General features: G+C 41.0%; 2 protein-coding genes across 9 annotated transcripts in view; one reads left to right on the top strand and one right to left on the bottom strand.

Moving 5' to 3' along the window:
• Nucleotides 1-3,160, bottom strand: part of gpatch8 (G patch domain containing 8) — a 28,514-nt gene extending 25,354 nt beyond the window's left edge. For 2 of the 5 annotated variants that reach the window (XM_089018799.1, XM_089018798.1), the window contains exon 1: nucleotides 2,913-3,159. Coding sequence is in view for 1 of the 5 variants with exons in the window: in XM_089018794.1 (XP_088874920.1) it covers nucleotides 2,913-2,957 (45 nt within the window). In the remaining 4 variants the exon portion in view is untranslated. Of the gene's footprint in view, nucleotides 1-2,912 lie in introns of all 5 variants that reach the window. The other 3 variants (XM_089018796.1, XM_089018795.1, XM_089018794.1) reach the window with 2 other exon arrangements.
• A 694-nt stretch (nucleotides 3,161-3,854) lies between these two features.
• Nucleotides 3,855-20,901, top strand: map3k14a (mitogen-activated protein kinase kinase kinase 14a). Of its 4 annotated transcripts, none has more exons than XM_089018556.1 (16): nucleotides 3,855-3,934; nucleotides 9,927-10,214; nucleotides 10,286-10,367; nucleotides 10,456-10,690; nucleotides 11,771-12,136; nucleotides 13,256-13,390; nucleotides 13,468-13,597; nucleotides 13,675-13,803; nucleotides 15,186-15,290; nucleotides 15,379-15,536; nucleotides 16,115-16,265; nucleotides 17,226-17,486; nucleotides 17,564-17,673; nucleotides 18,761-18,899; nucleotides 18,988-19,088; nucleotides 20,238-20,901. In XM_089018556.1, exons 2-16 carry the CDS (start codon nucleotides 9,932-9,934, stop codon nucleotides 20,397-20,399), a joined length of 2,547 nt encoding a protein of 848 aa, XP_088874682.1. In that variant the 5' UTR covers nucleotides 3,855-3,934; nucleotides 9,927-9,931; the 3' UTR covers nucleotides 20,400-20,901. The 4 variants fall into 4 exon arrangements, with proteins under 4 accessions (XP_088874682.1, XP_088874684.1, XP_088874683.1 ...); XM_089018558.1 differs by having other exon boundaries at nucleotides 3,913-3,934; nucleotides 9,930-10,214; XM_089018557.1 differs by lacking the exon at nucleotides 3,855-3,934 and adding an exon at nucleotides 6,876-7,303 and having other exon boundaries at nucleotides 9,930-10,214.
• Nucleotides 20,902-21,191: the final 290 nt, after the last annotated feature.

The following is a 21,191-nucleotide window of genomic DNA, read 5'->3' as shown; positions in this document are numbered from 1 at the left end:
AAGGAGTGTTTGTAACGGCGGGCAGATGGCTTCCAGTTTCGGGCTGCGGAGGACAGGCGAAGGTTGCATCTCGTTAAATATGTCAATTGTCACTAAGCAGTAGATGCAAAGAATCCAAAAATAGTCCTTGCTTTTACACGGCAGATGGTAATTGCGGTGAATACAGGAAGTATTCTCTCATAAGGAATTCATTAATGCGGGAAAAAAAATATGTAATATTTTTTTACCACTAAATGATAGCAGAGACCGATTCCCGAAAACGGAAATTCCGATAGCCGTAACACGATATTACAATCCATGCAAAATTGTGTACTTTCATGCCCCAAATATGGAAAAAAAAGCTGTCAGTTGCGCTATTTTTCATGCCGGTGACCTGCGCAGAGGATGATTTTGCACATTTTGCCATTTATGCACAATATATTTTGCTATAATATAACTTGATTTGTTATACTGTATATGTTGATAACATTATATTTTTATTTAGATGTTTATACAGCACATGCATACCACCATATATTTATTTACACGTTCATATAGCACATGCACTCAATCATAAATTCCCACATGAGGAAATTCTGTTATAAGGAAAATTTTGGTACAGCATACGAGATTCCTTATGAGAGAATACTTACTGTATTGACAAAGATAGTATATCCATGAATATACAGTAAAGTCTCGTTATATCGATATTCTCGGGAGTCCGCAAAAATATCGATATAACCGGGACTATCGATATATCCGACCCTGCGCGCATGTAATTTTCTCCTTGCGTTCATAGAAATAGTATCGTAATAAGCGGTACTATCGATATAACCGATATCGATATAATGAGACTTTACTGTATTGTAAAAACAGTGATTAACCTACATAGCAGAGAGTTTTGTCCTAGGTATGTACAAGGAGGACACAAATTGCCAAAATCGCCTATACATATACAATTTGACAAGAGAGCCATTCTTCCAAGGGGACATATATTTTCTATTTATGTGTAACAAAATATTTATTTCTATTATGTGGGTCAAAGTTTTTTTTTATCAGCAAAGGGGAAAATAATTAAAATCAGGAAATGGGATTTCGGTTCAGTTTTGGAATTGCTGAGGTGAACACTCATGGGCCAGAGAATGTGATTTCGCAAGCACAATCTAGCAGCTCACAATGAGGTCAATTGATAATATGCTGGTCACTAATTCAGATTAAAACAGGAGCCTGCATCAGCAGTAGAGAAGCAAGGGAGGGGTGGGATGATGTGGAGCACTGATGCCGTAGAGGCGCAAATCGATTTCTCACCCACACACACACCATAACTCTCCTACGAGTGATGTTGCCATCAGACCACTGCATGTGCTTATAGTACGCCGCTAATCCTCAACAAATTTGTACTATCCGGACTCTAGAGAATTGTATATTACTCCATCTTTTTTTCTTTTCCAAACGTGGGGTTTTTACAATTGCATAAACAGTGGAAAACTTTTTCCAACCTTTTTTTATATTGAATCAACTGAATGTCGCAGCATTTATGACGTGAATACAATTTTGACTTTGCCTGATTTGTCAATCAAAGAAAAGTCTTTGACTTGAAAGGAAGTGATTGAGTTTCAAACCAGCTCTGTGTGTACTCAACACCTAAAATAACATAGCTGTGTGTTTCCAGTGCTCCAGATAAGCTGCCTGGGTAAAGCACAAATGCAGGTCAATGGGGTTCTGCAGTTTGCAGCAATATCCAGGCGCACAGTCGCTTGGAAACAGCATCTCTTCTTGGTTGAACCAATCCGAATATTGACAGTGACATTGTGCAGAACACTGCTCGACAGACACATTTAAATTGCATTGCTCCCGTTAACTTCCTATTACGAGGTGGATGTAAATTGGGGACGAAATGTCTGCAAGTTAACCAAATTGGAATCCTTCCCAAATTACCTAAACTGGTAATTGGGTGGAACGCATGCTGTGTAGCAAGAGAATATACAACTCCCTTTTTGCTTAAATTTAATCAAAAAATCAGATAACACCACGCAAATGTAAAATTGAGTAACATTCAACATAGACTCTGTGAAATTATAAAATGCAAGACGAAATGAAATGCTATATCAACTAATTAGATGTACAATTCAGGGTTAAAGCTATCAGTACAAAATTCAGTGTTTTGCATTATCGGGCGGAGATGCTAAGCACAGATAATTGAATCATTGATAATTTTCTCAAGCAGGTTGTAATAACGACGAAGAGCAGGTTCGTGTACAACTTGTACAGCCCATGTGCCGTGCACGCGTAACAATTTGCTTCGTTGACATTTACAGCATGTTACTGACTGCCATTGCGCTTAGACTGAATTGACTGCATCAAGAAATACAATGTTTGTGTGCTTTGGATCATGTTACCGTCAACAATGGTCAGTCGGGCGAAGTCAACTACTAAGCGCAGACCATAAATGGTCGCCGATTACCGATAAAGAAAATGTCACTGTCATTGCATAGAAATGTGAACGCGAATGCACAATAAACGCACTTGTTAGCGACGTGCTTGCTGACTTAGCCATGCCTTGTTAGCATATGTCGATAAACATCCATGCTTCTCAAGGTCATTAAAGAGCAATTCGGTGTCAATTAGAGAATGTGTTGCTACATGGTTTGTCAGTATAGTTACTGCTGCAGAGGCTAATGAGTGTTACGGCTGAAAAATAAAATGAACTGGATGTTCATTTCGAAAACGCCGAAGCATCGAAAGGGAAGACAGGGAAATTTGACAAGAGCCGCAGTGCACTACTGTTAGCCTGGGTAGCTACGAATGCTAAAACGACCCAAACGGATGCAGAAACGAATCAGCCGTGAGTGTTCGGACGCGTTTATGTGTATCCCGAGACATCACAGAGGGCGCACAAAAACAAAGCAAGGGAGTCGCGAGTGGCGTTTTACCTGGAAATCACGCTCTTCGTTGAAACGAGAAAATCTGTCGGCCATTTTCTAAACACAGCAGCTTCTCTTTGGCCGTGTGTGTCCCTCCGGCGGAACGCACAGTCGTGATGCGCATTCGGCTGACTATTAGCTACCAATTAGCCTTTCGCTCGCAAATAGCCAAGCAATTTGAGAGGGACGTTATTAAGAAACACGTCACTGCTAAAACTAGGTTAGAAATACAACCCAATTCCATGTAGAATTTTCCAAAAGTGTCCTGAAAGTAACGAATATATATTATGCAAATCAGGTTTGTCATTGGTCAATCGGAAAGTAGTTGACACAAGACTATTGTGTCTCCATCTAGTGGTAACTTTTTCTTTTGGCAATTTTTTGTTTTGTTTTCAATCCAGTAAAGAGCAGATATAGCATGAGAACATTGTCTTCGATTTGAATAAGGTAATTTGAATGAAATAAAAGGCGACTGAATCAGGACACAACGCGTTGAGCATACTCCAACATTTACAGAACGGCATGGGCAAATACCAGTAAATATATGTGTGGTATTTGTGTACTCATTAGGTAAAGGTGTGAGGTGTGAGACGCGGCAAAATTAAAAATGTCGATTATTTGGTGGGATACGAATAAAAAAAGTCATGGTTTCAATAAATAAATAAAGGAAAAATTACTTCCGGCTTGGATTTATGGAAAGCGGAAATCTGCCGCCTCGATCAAGTTTTTTCTTAAACGTCACTTCATACCGCATATTTGTACACTATTTTTTCACTTCAAATTAAAAGAATCGAAGCATTTGTAAAAGGAAAAAAATTACGCTACCCCTATCTAATGAAGACAAACGTGCTTGAAATTATATTAACGTAAAGACTCCAAATTGTTATGCAACTTGTATTGCAGTTGTGGCAAAATAAAACGAGTTTTGCAATTACTTTGAAAAAAACGAATCAACCAGGAAAAAACATGAAATCACTCAAACTTACTTTTCTGTCGCAACAAACGACCAACGCCTACTAATAAGACAGTAGGTAAGTAATAAAAAAATATGCATATTTTACTTTAAGTCGTTTGTGGGCCTCTGTATATTGTCACTTTTTATCCACAGTGCTCGCGATGTTAACATTTTGCGCAAGATTAACTTATTTTCTTCCCATTTCCGGCCCGGTGAGGACGTTTTCTTCTTTTGCTTAAAGGCTATGTCGCACAAATGTCAGAATAAATGAACGAATAAATAAAACAAAAGGAGGTATTTGACAAATTTTGAAATAAATTGCCTACGTATTTGTCCGCTTAGCAAAATAAATAAATAAATAAAACAAGTGGGCGACAAAACAAAAAAGAAAAAAATTGAATCGTGTACAGTATGTTACATTTTTCAGTTTCTGCTTACTCAAAACTTCATATTGTTTTTACCTTCGCATGCATTTAAATAATCTCGCCAAGAATTTCCCATGTTCCCTCTATATATAGCTTCAAAACATGGTTAACACGTTAAACTGTTGAACTGGCAAGAAAGTGCAGACAAATGAGTTCTCTTTCGTGTAAAACTAACATAGCATTAAATCTTACAACAAAAATTATGTTTTGCTATAACACCACAAGATTGCCTATGAATTAGTTGTCAATGTGATGTGCTTGTTACAGCTTCAGCTGTTAACTATACAAATCAATATGTATTGCGTTATTGTGTTAATGCAAAGTACAACAGATTTGATAAACACACAAACCAACTCACACGTTTTTAAAGCCAAAACGATGGTTATCATCTCACTGCTTTACATACAGTAGTTAGCAGAGCAGTATCATAATATATTCCTGTAAAAAGAAATCATAGTTGTATTCAATATATTAATGATGACTGATTGAATCTGCAAAGCTCACCAAAGGCACCTTGAAGTGATCCTGACCCATAAATAACATTATTGAGAGTCTCCATATTTGACCCTTGAACTTATGTCCCCTGCAAACAAACAATGCATAGGAGACGTCCAATGATTGTGTGTCTGTACGTCGAGCCCACTTTTTCACTACTCTTACTAAAGCCTTTGGAATTTCATTAATCTGCGTGGGTGTGTGTGTAGTTAGCTCAAGATAGCCGCTGTCACCATGCAAAGTTTAAATCAAGAGTACACTCGTAATGCAGGATCACAGTAGATTTACTATTGTGTGTGTAATTTCAAGTTAAATGTTGTATTTTGTAGGACAATGTTGTCTTTTGAAGGACAGTACAGGTGCATTTGTTGCTGTGGCCGCCTTTAAAATGCATGGAATGGTTTCCCGTAAGATATTGAAAACAATGGCGCATAAAGGACTTTTTTTTTCATTTTTAGATGAAAGTAAATTTCCCCTTGAAATTGTCTGACCGAGTGAATAAAATGAAATGTATTATTATTATTATTATTATTATATGAAACCAAGAAATCAGCAGGCTAATTTTACCAAATGTCAGCATCAGTTTTGGCCTTAAAAAATCCATATTAACTCATTCACTGTCAGACGATATGCAAAACTGCCCAGTGCCAGGGTTTTTGTCATTGTCACTCAAATTGCAGGACCCACAGAATGTTGAGTTTAAGAACTAAATAACCATTCAAAACAGTGTTTTGTGTTTGAACAGACGCCTCCGGACAAGTTTCGTCCATAATTTGTAAAATCACTTCAAATGACTTCTACAGAGCGTATTTTACAAAGATTCCACGGCATATAGCGATATTTTACGTTTTAAAACTTGCGCTGAATATTCAGGAAGTCTTGTTTTAGAGTTGGTGACAATTCCTGACGTGATGTCACGTCTGGAACGCCCCTGACCGAGAAAGCAACACACAATGCATTTTGGGTACTTTATTTGGTCTGAAAACTTCATGTTGATGGTGAAATTAGAAGGAAAACACATAACGCGATGGTGAATCGTTGTATGTTGCACCAAGACTACTATTTGTTACTAGTTGACCCAAATTCCCAGCAGTCAAATCAGCCCATTTCCAACGGAGCTTGGGCGCCATCTTGTGCATTTTCTGGGATGCTACATTGGAGTCCTGATGGCTCGAATTGATCCGGGAGGACTTCTTTAATCGATTACAAACATTTATGCTTTCCTCTTCAGAACTATTTGAATCATATTCATAACTGGATGAGTAACAAGAAAGCATCTTCTCCTATTGTGAAGCCATTGTTTTGATTCTAGAGCAAGGCAAGACGTCCTGGCGTGACGTCATGAACAAGGGGGCGGGACCTTCTGAAAATCGACATCTCCGAGGTCATTTTGAAGTCGTTTTAGGACACTTTAACTCATTTTTATTGGTGTTTTGCATTTGACTAAAAATATCAGCCTGCGTGTTTTGGGTATTTTAAATGCTATAAAACGTTTTTCTGATATCAGTTAGGAAACAAAAAAATTGTGTCGGTTATCCTTTAAAGATCCAGTTAAAAAAAACGAGTTTATAGGTTTGATGTATGTCTGTGTAAGCTCTCAGTCGTACAGGAGTGGTCCATCGATGAGAAGGTTTCTTCAGCCGTCATCTGTACAAAAGTGAAGGTTTCGGACGTTTCGCCTCCTATCCAAGAGGCTTCGTCAGCGAACTAAAGTCTGACTGGTCGTATTGGCCCCATTTATATATCCCTAATGTCCAGACCTGGTGGCGCCGGACACAGCTATGATAGGTCCCTACTCTCAGGTTGGGGGAGGCGCGGGACCCCCCCCTGTGGCCCCACTGATTGTTCCTACATTCCTGACTAACGATTGGCCTATTACACCCACTCCCCCCGGTATCACCTCATCAGCATAACGACCCTCATCAGCATTGCGAAAGTTGCCTAACCTGTTTTGCCTGAGCAGGCTATTGTATGAACGATCCAAATTGAACCTCACACCACCAGACCGGTTTAATGAAGGATTTTGTTGTTTTATAAGGATCGCCTCTTTTATGAGTTTGATGTATGTATTACTATTTTCCATGCATCATCTACCCTTCCAGATATATTGTTGAACCATGTGGACTTTAAAAAAAATGACAATCCATGATCAATCATGATCAATTTAGCTATTGTAACTCTCGTGACGACACATTTTTATTTGTTTATTTATATATTGGAACGGAACAGCCTCTGAGAGTGCAAGTAGGTTGTGGCGATTCGTTTCCCCCTCAGTCACCAGACTCCTCCTACCAAAGGAGCAATAGCAGTACAGTGAGTGTCAAGAGCAAAAAAATAAAATATACGACAGGAGCCGCTTACACCTTTACTGCTATTTACACGCACATATGAGGGATACGTCGGCTTAGGGCCACTTTCCCTCAAATATTGTCATTTTTGCTATCTTCTTTCTTCCCACCGGTTCGGGTGTGCCTTCGAAAGGAAGCGCGACATTTGGATCGCTTTTGTTCTGCAAAAGCCAGAAGGTAATGACCTCAACTCCAGCGCCTGCTTGAAATGTAAAATGTTTCCGCATGCTGACGTCCGTTCCCCGTTGTGCTCTAGACTTCGATGCTTCCAGTGCTTGTAACGCGACCCTCCGAGGCGAGACATACTTGTTCATTGTTAGTGTATAAAAGTGTCATACAACTCTCCTAACTCAAACCAGCCAGTGCTCGCTTGAGTTATTCGTCAATCCGACTCCGCTCGGCAAACCTCACCGAGTTTCCCGTGTCATCTGTAACACCCTCCCCCCCCAAAAAAAGGTCATTGTTGTGTTTTTTTTTCTCTGCTCTTCTACAGTTGGACGTTGGACTTTTTTTGGGTGTTTTTGATGCTTTGTGTCCTGTAATTGTCAGTGTAACTGAGTCAAGTCAGCACACGTAAATGTCATCAGAGTTGTTGGGTTTAGTTTTCAGGGCAAGCGAATGATTACACATTTAGTGGCTAAAAGGGGCAGTTTTTGTGGTTTGGTGAAATCCACAGTATTTTCCGGTGCATGAGGCGCACCGGAGTATAAGGCGCACCCCCCAATGAATGGTGTATTTTGAAACGTTCCATACATAAGACTATAAGGCACACCTTCAATAAATTAAAAAAAGTTTTCCAAAATAATATATAAATGTAAAAAAGATTTCCAAATATAAGGCACTACAGTAGAGGTTGGGGTTATGCATGACTTCTTCTACAGGGGGAAATGGAGTCAGTGGCTGCTGACAGCATTTGTGAGACCTCAATATTACTTCACATATAAAGCGCACCAGAATATAAGGCGCGGGGTCATCTTTTGAGGAAAATAAGGCTTCTGGGTGCGCCTTATACACCGGAAAATATGGCAATCGTGGCTTTCTGTGATAATTAGAATCAGAAACAGAAAACCTTCATTCGTCCCACAATGGGGAAATTTGCACTTCATGTTTTGCATTAAAACGTGTCTGTGGATCATTTTGCAACCCGCATTTCTGACTGATACGTTTATTTATTTTCAATTGTTAGTCAGCTGAATTTTCCAAAGTCGGTAACCCATGAGACAAAATAACAAGCATCAGGTTTTAAATTACCATATTTTCAGGTTTATAAAGCGCACCCAAAAGCCTTCATTTTCCTCAAAAGATCACTGTGCGCCTTATACGCAGGTGCACCTTATATGTGAAGTAATATTGGGCCACAACAGGTCTCGCAATAATTGTATTTTCCGGTGTATAAGGCATACCCAAAAGCCTTCATTTTCCTCAAAAGATTACCCTGCGCCATATACACAGGTGCACCTTATATGTGAATTAATATTGCGCCACAACAGGTCTGGCAACAACTATCCGACTCCATTTCCTGCCCCCTGTAGACCGCAGCCTCTACTATAGTGCCTTATAATGTAGTGTGCCTTACATTTGGAAAACTTTTATACATTTATATATTACATTTGGAAACCTGTTTTCATTCATTGAAAGTGCGCCTTATAGTCCGGTGCGCCTTATATATGGAAAAAGTTTGAAAATGCACCATTCACTTGGGGTGCACCTTATACTCCGTTGCACCTTATATACCAGAAAATATGGTACTTGTTTTCAATACAAAGTGACTATGGATCAGTTTGGTCAAAAGAGGAAATACGCCTCCAGCTGACAAGTCAAAGTCAGCTTTATTGTCAGATATGCTAATATGCATGACATTGTGCTGAATGTCATGCATATTAGCATATTTGTATATAATGCAGATGTGTCAAAATCAAACATATTTTCAGTTGGATGTTTCATTTCTTAAAGGAGTACATCGAGAACGAAAGCCAACTCGAGGCCTTGCAACAAAGTGCCTGTTGTTAGAGAATAATAACATTACTCTGTGGTCGTTGCGATGAAATGAACAGAAAGCTATGCGTAAACAAGATCAAGTGTTTTTTTTTTTTTAATTCCATTGGCCAAGAGTTGAAAGAGAGAATGGATTTCAAATGTGGTCTTTGTGATCAAGAAATCACAAGCAAAGCCATTTTGGTGACTCAGATGTTTTTTTTTAAAAACGCAGCCCGTGATGTTAATGTATTTAGATTTGGTTGGTTTGAAGTAGGGCTAAATAATTATGTTAATTTAAATTAGCATTGCAGTGTGGACTATCCACGCTATCCAGATGTTTTTAGATAATTGTTTTCCTGGAACACGAACAGTGGAAATGAAAAAGCAATATACCGGACTTTGATTGCATTGTTTTTTCCATGAACCAGTTTCTTCAGCCGTCATCTGTACATCTTTGAAGGTGTCGGATGTTTCGCTCCTCATCCGAGAAGCTTTGTCAGCTAACTAAAATTTGCTGGTAGCTTTGGCCCTATTTATATATCCCTAATGTCCAGAGGTGGAGGTGCCAGACCTCTGCTTTGATAGGTCCCTGCTCTAAGGGACCATCGATGGACCACTCCTGTACAACTGAGAGCTTACACAGGTGTATTGCATTGTTTTTGAAATCCGATTTATGAGGTTTGCTGAATTTCACTTGCCAAAAACCATTCATTTCAGAATCAGAAAGCCTTAAATAGTCCCACAATGGGGATAATTATATTTATAATACCATTTGAAAACGGCACTATTTAATTTGATTACATTTTTCAAAATCTCACTTCAGCAGACATGGCAGTGAGGCAAAGGATCTTAAACTCCACCGCCCCGTTCTCGGGGTCGCCGCTGGCTGACCTTAAGGCCTCGTACCCAAAAGGAACCCAGGAGAATCACAATCATCAGCAACAACAGCAGGAAGGGGAAGAGGAGGTAGACGAAGAGCAGTTGAAGAGCGACAAAGTGGACTACATCGTCCGTTTGAGTCCCCTGTTGAATAAAGTGCTGACTCAAGGCACTGCCGAGCAAGTCGGAGAGACATCGCTGAAGAGTTCGCCTTTCGTTGCGCAGGCTGAATGTAACTATGACGATTCCATTATATCAAAACGATCAAAACTCTCATTGTCTAACGTGTCACTCTCCTTTTAGGTGAAACTCAGGACTCACAGGAATTTAGTCCATCCTGTATTAAGCGTTCCTACGTACCTTCATCTGGTTGTTTTATCATAAGGTATCATTCGCGCTTCAAAAACATGTTGTTTTTTTTAAATCATATCAAAATGGAGTTGATATTTCTTAAATCCATACTTTTGCTTCAGTCTGCAACCAGAGCACAACAATGTGGCTTGCCCAACCACAGCCTCCGTCCAAGCGCCAACGCCACTCGGACCCAAAAAGAAGCCCCGAAAAAGAGTGAAGCGCAAAGGTCGGAAAAAAGTCCCCTCGGAGAAGAATAAGAAAGAAGAGAAGCAACATAGCAGATGCCACACAAATACGGCGGTGCCCTCTGGAGTGCCTGAACAGGAGAGTGGGAGTTCCCTGGAACACATCCAAGTAAGAATAATGGTTCAGAGATCGGTGGTCCTTGGTTGAACCTTTTAACCACTTAAATTAATTAATCAATCCAGGGTTAGCAGGCGTCAATATTCATGGTGGCTTATTTGGTAGATGTAGTATCCCACTCTGTCCTGGTTGCCAAAATAGCCCATCTGTGCATTTATTGTATTACTTTTTTGTTTTACACTGAAAAAAATCAGGCAGAAACAGCATGGATTGATGGATTGGGTGGGTGGGTGGATGGATGGATAGATCGATAGATAGGCTGCTAGCTAGCTAGCTAGATAGATACACACATGGGCTGCTAGCTAGCAACCTAGAAAGATACATCCATAGGTTGCTAGCTAGCAACCTAGTTCGATACATCCATAGGTTACTAGCTAGCAACGTAGATAGATACATATAAAGGATGCTAGCTTGCAACCTAGATAGATACATCCAGAGGTTGCTAGCTAGCAACCTAGATAGATACATCCATAGGTTGCGAGCTAACAACCTAGATCGATACATGCATAGGTTGCTAGCTGGCAACCTAGATAGATACATACAAAGGTTGCTAGCTAGCAACCTTAATAGATACATACAAAGGTTGCTCGCTAGCAACCTAGATAAATACATAGATAGGTTGCTAGCTAGCAACCTAGCTGGATACATACATAGGTTGCTAGCTTGATAGTACATACATAGGTTGCTAGGTTACGTTATAGGTTGCTAGGTTGTTAGCTAGATAGTACATACATAGGTTGCTAGGTAGCTAGCTACCTAGCTAGATAGAAAGAGAGAGAGATAGGCTGCTAGCTAGCTTTATAGCTCGATGCATAGGCTGCTGGGTGGGTGGATAGATGGATCGATCGTGAAAACTATCAAATTTTCATACTGGACTGGATAAAGGGGCATGAATCACTTTTAGCCTTGTTTTGCTAACTTTAGCTAGCCTATTTTCCACAAGCTGGAAAAGATTCATACCAGTAGGAAAAACTGCAGCAAATGAAAATGACGCTAGATGAAATAATGCGGTGGCAACAATTGTGTACTATCAATATCTGAAGACATCATCAAATCTTTTCGCACTTGTAGGAGGACTCACTGCATGCAGGAAGGAGCCGCCTCAGATCCTCCTGCTGCCGCAGCGTGGAGAGCACACATGGGGAGGATGTAGTGCCTCTTCTCTATCGCACTAAGCTCTACAACACAGGGTCCGGCTGTTCCCCGCCGGCATGGGCCGAGCCATTTCCAAGCACTTGCTCCTACGGACCGGACAGCGATTCGCTGAGCAGCGCAGGCGACTGCTCGCTGGCCCTCGCTGGGCTACGAGGCAGCGTCAGCCAGGGCGACGCATGCTACGCGGGGCCCTTTTTTAAAGAGGTGGAGCGGAATTTCGGGGAGGAGGAAGAAGATAAGCGGGACTCCGTCGACAATGAAGGGATCATTTTTTACAACAAAGTGAGTTACGCTTTACGAATGTTAAATTCACGAGAATATAATCTTGGCATACAAACTATTTTTTGGGAAACACACAGATCGCCACAATGAGTGATGTGTTGTTCGCGAACGAACCGGTTCTTGGCGCTCCTAACAAGGAGCTGAAAATGGCAGCCGGCTTTTTTTTTTTACTCTATTCCCCGGCCCCAGTCTTCGGTTAAAGCCGCACGTGATTGGTCAAGATCCGTGGTAGAGGAGGGAGGAGACACACGCAGCAGGACACACGCAGCACTAAGCGGGGAGTGGGGTTACAGAAACACACACACACGAAAGGGAGACGACAGAGCTTGAAACAAAAAAACAAAAGTGAAAAAAAAAAACAACTAAAGTGAAAAGGTGAGAAAATGGATAGAAAACTCAGTGAAATTAGGACTCGTTTCAACTTTATTGATAGTTCAAAGGCAGAGTGTAGACTGCAAGGTTAAAATATCCCATCAATCAGGCTCCACAAATAACTCGCACAAGCCATCTGTATAATTTGAAGAGAACATACAAGCAAGGGAACCAGCTATTAATGAAGTTTCTAATGGGTCTGCCTGAATCTGTTGCTGTTGCAATATCACAACTTCTAAGATGTACAACCCAGAGATCCTTGATACACTTTATGCTAAAAAATATCCTGTGACTTATACATGTATTATTATTATTATTATTATTATTATTATTATTATTATTATTATTATTAAAAGGCAAATGCTACATATATAATAACAGGATTATTATTATTGTAAATAAAACGACTTTATTATACAGTACAGTTTATTTTCTTTAATTACAATACCATAGCACATTTATTATACATAAAATATGGTATATTGTGTGCAGTTTTAAGGCTTATTTAGTTGAAAATTATGTTTTATGGTGACCTGGGAGCGGATTATTCTCATTTTAATGGTCTCCTATGGGAAATTAATGTTTGGAATACACACTTTTCGCCTTACACACACTTTCTGGGAACTAATTAAGTTCGTAAGCCAAGGTATCACCGTATCTTAATAAAATGCATGCGGGCATTTTGCGGGTCAACCATCAAATACTCAAATAAATAAATGAAAATCATTTTCCACTTACCCTCATCAGAACATCCAGCCTGTTGATTCAGAGTATAAGGAAGGAAGAGAGTTTATCCTGTCGAAGTTCATCAAGGAAGGCTCCTACGGCGAAGTCCACAGCGCTCGAGATGTCAACACAGGGTTTAAGTTTGCTGTCAAAAAGGTAACACCGTGAGCGAATCCGCAATTCATAACCCAGCTTGGATTTTTTTTTTCCCTTGAACATCTACCTTTTTCTAGATCCCCCTGAAGAGGTTTAACAGCGAGGAGGCGAGCACGTGGAGTGCCCTCCGTTCTTCTCGTATCCTGGAGCTCTTTGGAATTGTCCGAGATGGGCCTTATGTTTTCTTTCTCATGGACCACAAATCTGGCAAGTGTTTCTTTATCGTTGCCTGCGATACTGCTGTGATATACAGCGGTAGATAAGATAGCATTCTTTCCGTCCAGGCTCGCTCGGCCAGATGATTATACAGCGAGGGAGGCTGCCGGAGGACCTGAGCCTCTACTACCTGTTGCAAGTCGCGACAGCGCTGGAGTATCTGTCCAAGAAGAAAGTGGTGCATCTTGATGTGAAAGGTATTTTTGGCCATTTTATTTCTAGGCATTTAATTCCACATAGAGTTTTGTGGATGGACGCGACAGGGACCGAAAATAATTTTCACTTAAGTTCAAAGATGACGCTATTGTTTGTTTATTTTTTGTTAAAATCTGGATAATGGCGCCGAGACAGGAATGAAAATATCAAAATGGCCTCCGTGAACCAGGAGGTTCTATCTAGCAAACTGACCTGTCTACCTGTCCAGCTAGCTAGCAACATAATAATAATAATAATACATTTCATTTCGAAGCGCCTTTCAAAACTCTCAAGGGCGCTTTACAGTCACAGCATACGTTTTTCCTACCTATCCTGCGAATTAGCACCCTATCTGTCTCTCTGGCTAGCTAGCAACTTGTCTATCTATCCAGCTACCTAGCTAGCAACCTGTCTATCTATCTATATGGCTAGATAGCTAGCAACATATCTATCTTTCTGTCTATCTATCTATCAGTTTGGCTAGCTAGCTAGCAACGTATCTATCTATCAGTTTGGCTAGCTAGCTAGCAACCTATCTATCAGTTTGGCTAGCTAGCTAGCAACCTATCTGCCTATCCGGCTAGCGAGCTAGCAACCTATCTGCCTATCCGGCTAGCTAGCAACCTATCTGTCTATCTAATTTAAAACAGATTCTTTACTTACAGACAGTGTATTGTAGGTGTTTCAAATACCTGACATGTTTCGGCGTCTACTTCCGCCTTCGTCAGATATCTGTCTCTGTCGAGCCGGCTAGCAAGCAACCTATCCATCCATCTAGCTAGCTATCTATCTGTCTCTAGCTCGCTAGCAACCTATGTATCTATCTAGGTTTTGCGTTCCTTTGATACTTCCTGTATCTGGAACATTAAAAAAGTCGCTACATGACCCATCCCATAGTTTGAGAACTGCAACAAGACCTGCCCTGGCTTTAATTAGCTGTCAGCCAGACGTTTGGTCTCACATGGATTTACAGCACCTGTGACCGTGCCTGAGGAAAGCAGCGGCGGATATCGGGAATTTCCCGCCGTGACTCAGCCGATAGTAGGAAGCCAAAGCGCATGCGTGGTGACAAAAAAAGAGAGAGAATGCAAGACAAGGGGGGAGGGATGATTTGAAGAACAGGAAGTAATTGACAGAGGGAGGGGGGGGGGCAGAAAAAGGGTTAGAGTAAAGTAGATGAAGTGAAAGGAAATGCCACCAAAACTGCTCTTACGTGTAGTTTTGTATTCTTTCCCTTTTGTTACAACCCTTCCCCTTTTGTTTCTGGCCATGAACAGCTGCTCTGTTTCCAATTAAACAGCCCTTCAAGTATGCAGAAGTCATGGAAGTCACCCAAGTTCCATTTTCTTTTTTTCCCCTCTCTCTCTCTCCTTTTGTCCCTCAGCCGACAACGTCTTGCTGTCCGAGGACGGCAGAAACTCTTTCCTGTGCGACTTTGGCCACGCCGAGAGATTAGACACTGGCGGGCATAGTTTCAGTGGGTCTCGAGGTAGGACCATCTGCTGGCGGACTGCCAAAAATATGACATCATTATTCCTCACTGTTGGCCATTTTGTTTCGTTAAAAAAAAAAAAAAGACCTGAAGGGTACTGAGACGCATATGGCCCCCGAAATGGTGATGGGCGAATCCCGCGGAGCCAAAGCAGATGTGTGGAGCAGCTGCTGCATGTTACTGCACATGCTCAACGGGTGTCCTCCTTGGACAAGATATTACACCTGTCGGCTATTCCTGAAGGTACCATACGACACAGGTGGCGAAAAAAAAATCTCATCATCTTGATTTTTATCAAATGAGGCTTCAAAAATGTGAATACAGAGATACCTCGATTTACGAACCCCTTGTTTTACAAACTTTTCGGCTTAAGAATGTTACATTTATGAAAATCTTACCTTGGCATACGAACTTTTTTCGTACACGGAGCTGCCTCAATGAGTGATGTGTCATTCGCGAACGAGCCCGTTCTAACAATAAAATGGCAGCCGACTGTTTTCGTCCTCTATTCCCCGCCTCCAGTCTTCGGTCAAAGCCACGTGATTGGTCAAGAACGCAGCAGTGGTTTAAACATTAAAGAGGCAGGCAGACGACAGTGAGAGTTTCAACTTTGATAGTTCAAATGCAGAGTATAGACTGCAAGGTTAAAATATCCCATCAATCAGGCTCCACAAATAACCCGCACAAGCCATCTGTACACTTGATGCAAAAAGCTATCAACCTAGCTAAACAGAACACAATTGATGAGGAACTAGATACAATTATCACAGAGAAAGCACCTACAAGGGATCATTCCTCACTGACGCACCTGTTTTCAACAGATCGCCAACGACCCGCCGCCGCTCCGAGAGATCCCGCCGGACTGCGGCCCTCTCACGGCGGAATTGATCAAGGCGGGACTGCAAAAAGATCCCAACAAGAGAGCATCGGCCGGTGATATGAAGGAACGTGCGGCCAAAGCGCTCAAACAAGGTGCTTTTAGATTAGCATTCACTTTAGCTTATCTGTACAGTGATATCTCGGTTTACGAACCCCTTGGCTTACGAACTTTTTGGTTTACGAATGTTAAATTTATGAAAATTTTACCTTGGCATACGAACTATTTTTTTTGGGATACGCATGGAGCTGCCACAATGAGTGATGTGTCATTGGCGAACGAGCCGTTCTCCTAACAAGAAAATGGCAGACGACTGTTTTTGTCCTCTATGCCCCACCCCCAGTCTTCGGTTAAAGCCACGTGACTGGTCAAGAATGCAGCAGTGAGGGGAGGTGGTTTAAACATTAAAGAGACAGGCAGACTACAGAGAGTGAGAAAATGGAGACAAAACAATGAAATTTGGACTAGTTTCACCTTTGATAGTTCAAAGGCAGAGTGTAGACTGCAAGGTTAAAATTCCCATCAATAAGGCTCCACAAATAACCCGCACAAGCCATCTCTATGCTTGATGCAAAAAGCTATCAACCCAGCTAAACAGAATACAATTGATGAGGAACTAGGTAAAATTATCGCAGCGAAAGCACCTACAAGGGATCATTCCTCAAGATGGTGAAAGAAGGCTACGTTCCTCATCAAGTGTTTAATGCTGATGAAACCGGCCACGCCATTCCATCAACGACCATCACAAAGGTAAATAAAACCACCTTAGTATACAGTACAGTTTATTTCTTTAATTATAATACCATAGCACATTTATTATACATAAAACAAGGTATATTTTGTCTTTTTAAGGCTTAGAAAATTATGTTTTATGGGGACCTGGGAACGGATTATTCTCATTGTAATGGTTTCCTATGGGAAATTAATTTTTGGGATATACACTTTTCGCCTTACACACTCTGCCTGGGAACCGATTGCGTTATTAAACCAAGGTATCACTGTATCTTGACGTTCACATTAGCTTTATTGTTAACTTACTGATCCGTTATCCGCAGTTGGCGGACTCCAAAGCCCATGGAGGACATCCTACACAGAACCTCTTTACTTCGCTAATAAACCTCCAGACTCCCCATTAGTCGATAATGAAAACAATGAGCAAAAATATACGGACAGGAGTTTGATAGTGCAGCTAAACGACAACCATGAAGACGACGAAGTTGACGTGCGTGAGCAAGGACTTCATTTCGATTTAAACCAGTCGCAAAACAGGATCGTGAAGACTGTTCCGGAACTTGAGTTGCGGAAACTAGAAAGAGGTGAGCTTCCGGTCTTGTCTCTCGTCTATGCGGCACATTTTACAGCGCTTTCATGTTTTTTTATTTTTATTTTTTAGACTTTTATCTCAGTAGCCTTTCTCAGCTTCACTCTGCAGAGATGCAAGAGCAGCTCCTGTCCTGTCTCAGCAGCGACGCCTACTCCAACCGAGATCCGTGGGACAAAAAGGTACCGTAATTTCCGGACGATAAAGCCACAAATTTTTTCACAAGCTTTGCGGCCAATTTATGCATTTTTTTCTAACGGCCGCCATGGGGCGCTCCAGCACCAAAGGTAAGAGTGAAACACGGAAGTGTGCCGAGGAAGATGAAAGTTAATGTAACTACGTGATGGAGAATAAGAAGTTATCATATTTAAAAGTTTCATGCAGTTACGTATATGCTTAGTCAACATGTGTGACTCGAATACACAATTGAAGCACAGACAACCTGGGGTCAATCTGAGGTCAACAGACACAGCAAGTTAAACTGTCATCTTCATTTAGGAGATCTGGCCTTGGACAGAATTTAGGACTTGGGAAACTCCTTTATCACCGAAGCAATTTACGACTCGAAACCCCTTCACAGGAAGAGCTCATTAGCCAGGTTACAAATTTATCAGTTCATGGAAAAGACAATGTTTTATTGCTTACAGCTGTTCGCGCTCAGAACGTTCCAGGGGCGTGGTATTCTAATCAAGAAAACTATGTTTTACTAATGTATCACTTTAATTTGCATATACTCTCAATAAATAGCTTGGCAGAGGGCTGCAGAATTCAGACATCTGCCATGAATGGCTACGTCTCCTGCCGGCAGTAAAGCCAATCTTTCTGGGTTCGAGTCTCAGTCCACAGTGTCCGATCGAAGGAGTTTCAAGTCGTAAATTGCTTCGGTGATAAAGGAGTTTCCCAAGTCCTAAATTCTGTCCAAGGCCAGATCTCCTAGATGAAGATGACGGTTTAACAAGCTGTGTCTGTTGACCTCAGATTGACCCCAGGTTGTATGTGCTTCAATGGTGTATTCGAGTCACATATGTTGACTAAGCATGAAACTTTTAAATATGATAACTTCTTATTCTCCATCATCCATCTTTCTTTCTAAGCATGCGGTTTCTAGTCGGGTGCGGTTTATGTATGTACAAAATGGTTTGTCCTTTAAAAATATACTGGGTGAGGCTTATAATCAGGTGCGCTCTGTAGTCTGGAAATTACGGTAATTCAAAACTCATAACGGGACAGTAGCATAGCGGGCGATAATGTTACACTTGGTTTGTTCAGGACTCGGGCCGCTGGTCGCTGAGCCCCGCCGACGACTACAGTTCGGGAGTTTGCTCCGATAGCAGCCAACTAGACGGGCATCACAGTGTCAGTTTGGACTTATTGAGCCACTCGCCGCCTCAACCTTGCTGTTTCCAAGGTGCAATTAACGCTAGCATGCTCGCCATTTTTCACTCACATATGTACAGAATCAAACCCTCACCTTTTTTTGTGCCGGGTCCATCCAGGGGTGGATGTTTGCATCAGAGACTTTAAAGGGACGACCATCCAAATCCGAGAGACTCGGCGGGTGAAGGTGGGCCACATCGCCACCGGCATCAGCGATCAAGTGAGAGCCGACATCTTGTCCTCGTCCATCTATTTAACTCATTCACTGCCATTCCTGAATTCATTCGGGAATTGAAAATATCACGTGGAACGCCATTACCCAAATTTGTTCAAGTTTTGGTTATTCTTGCGCATGGGTGACAGTAAACCGCTGGTCAGACCTCTGGCAATGTTTTTTCCCCTGCCACGAGGGGGCAAAATGTGCCTTTTTGTCCATGTTAGCGCTTTGTTCCAGCTTCAGCTTTTGTTAAAGCACTATATAATAACATTAATAATAATAATAACAATAATTCATAATAATAATAATACATTTCATTTGTAAGCGCCTTTCAAAACTCTCAAGGTCACTTTACAGTCACAGGATCAGTTTTTCTGTGGGTGAGCAGCTAGCTACCAGATAGCTAATAGATAGCCAGCCAGCTAGCTAGCTAGCTAATAGATAGCTAAAAGATAGCCAGCTAACTAGTTAGCGAGCTAATAATAATAATAATATATTACATTACAAGCGCCTTTCAAAGCTCTCAAGGACACTTTACAGTCACAGACAAGCATAGGTACTATAAATAAAATATAATCACAAATACTATGCAATAAATAAAATACAATTAAAAATAGAAACAAGAGAGCGAGCTACACACAAAATGCATTTTTAAATCGATAGTTAGCCAGCTAATAGATAGCTAATAGCCAGCTAACCAGCCAGCTAGCTAATAGATAGCGAGCCAGCCGAACAGATAGCTAACAGATAGCCAGTCAGCCAGATTGCTAATATATAGCCAGCCATATAAACCAATATGTATGTATGCCACCCCCATTTCAAGCTCAGATAACTCAAGACCCATATAACTTGGGAATTAACTTTTTTTTCGGATGAAAGAAGATACTCCGAGGTTTCTTACACTGCATTGAATGTTTATGTAGTCCTAAAACTCAATATTCTGTGGAATTTGAGTGAAAATAACAAAAACCCTGGCACTGGACTGGACACATTTTTGCACATTGTCTGGCAGTGAATGAGTTAAATATGTGGCTTTATTTTACCCATAATTTATTATTCATTCAGACAGCAGATACATCCCAAGTACCCATAAGATTTTTTTGTTTCTTTCTATGGCCATTCTAAATAACCTTTCTTTTCTTCCCGTTTTAGATTTCTGAAAACGTTTTCACCTTGGAGACACACCTGGGCTGCACAGTGGCTCACGACGAGGAGGTTCAGGAGTCGGGGCTGAAGCTGTGCTGTGTCCCGGCTCCTGATTTCAGTGCTTCTTGGAGGTGGAGGGTCAGAGATGGCGTACTGGAAACTAGATAAGAGTTAAATAACAACAACAACAACAACAACAATAATAATAATAATAATAATAATAATAATAATAATAATAATAATAATTTTTTGTTAAAGAACAATGAAGATCTTTTGAGTTGATGTGTCTTGTTTTGGACGTTTTAGTCCCTCATCAAATTACCATTGGTGCTTGGTTTCTTAGGATGATGTACCCTGAACAAAAGAAGCATCTAAACATGTACTGTATTTTCTGGTGTATAAGGTGTATTTTTAAACTTTTTCCATATATAAGGTGCGCCGGAATATAAGGCGCACCCCCAATGAATGGTGTATTTTCAAACTTTTTCCATGTATAAGGCGCACGAGAGTACAAGGCCGTGGCACCCCCAATGAATGATGTATTCAAACTTTTCTCATATAAGGCGCAATGGACTATAAGGTGCACCCCCAAAGTGTATTTTCAAACTTTTTCCAGGTATAAGGTGCGCCGGAATATAAGGCGCACCCCTAATGAATGTCATATTTTTTTTTTAAATCCATGTATAAGGCGCACCAGAGTGCAGGGTGCACCCACACTTAATGGTGTATTCAAACTTTTCTCATATAAGGTGCAACGGATTATAAGACGCACCCCCCGAATGGCGTATTTTAAAACATTTTCCATATATAAGGCGCACCCCCAATGAATGTTGTCTTCAAACTTTTCCCATTTAAGGTGCAACGAACGATAAGTCGCACCCCCAATGGTGTATTTTCAAACTTTTTCCATGTATAAGGCGCACCCCCAATGAATGGTGTATTCAAACTTCCCATATGAGG

The sequence above is a fragment of the Hippocampus bargibanti genome, linkage group LG17, assembly GCF_051943395.1.
Source record: "Hippocampus bargibanti isolate YZ-2025 linkage group LG17, ASM5194339v1, whole genome shotgun sequence".
Classification (NCBI taxonomy): Eukaryota; Metazoa; Chordata; class Actinopteri; order Syngnathiformes; family Syngnathidae; genus Hippocampus; species Hippocampus bargibanti.
The sequence above is the reverse complement of the archived record's forward strand: the minus strand, read 5'-3'. Positions and strand labels throughout refer to the sequence as shown.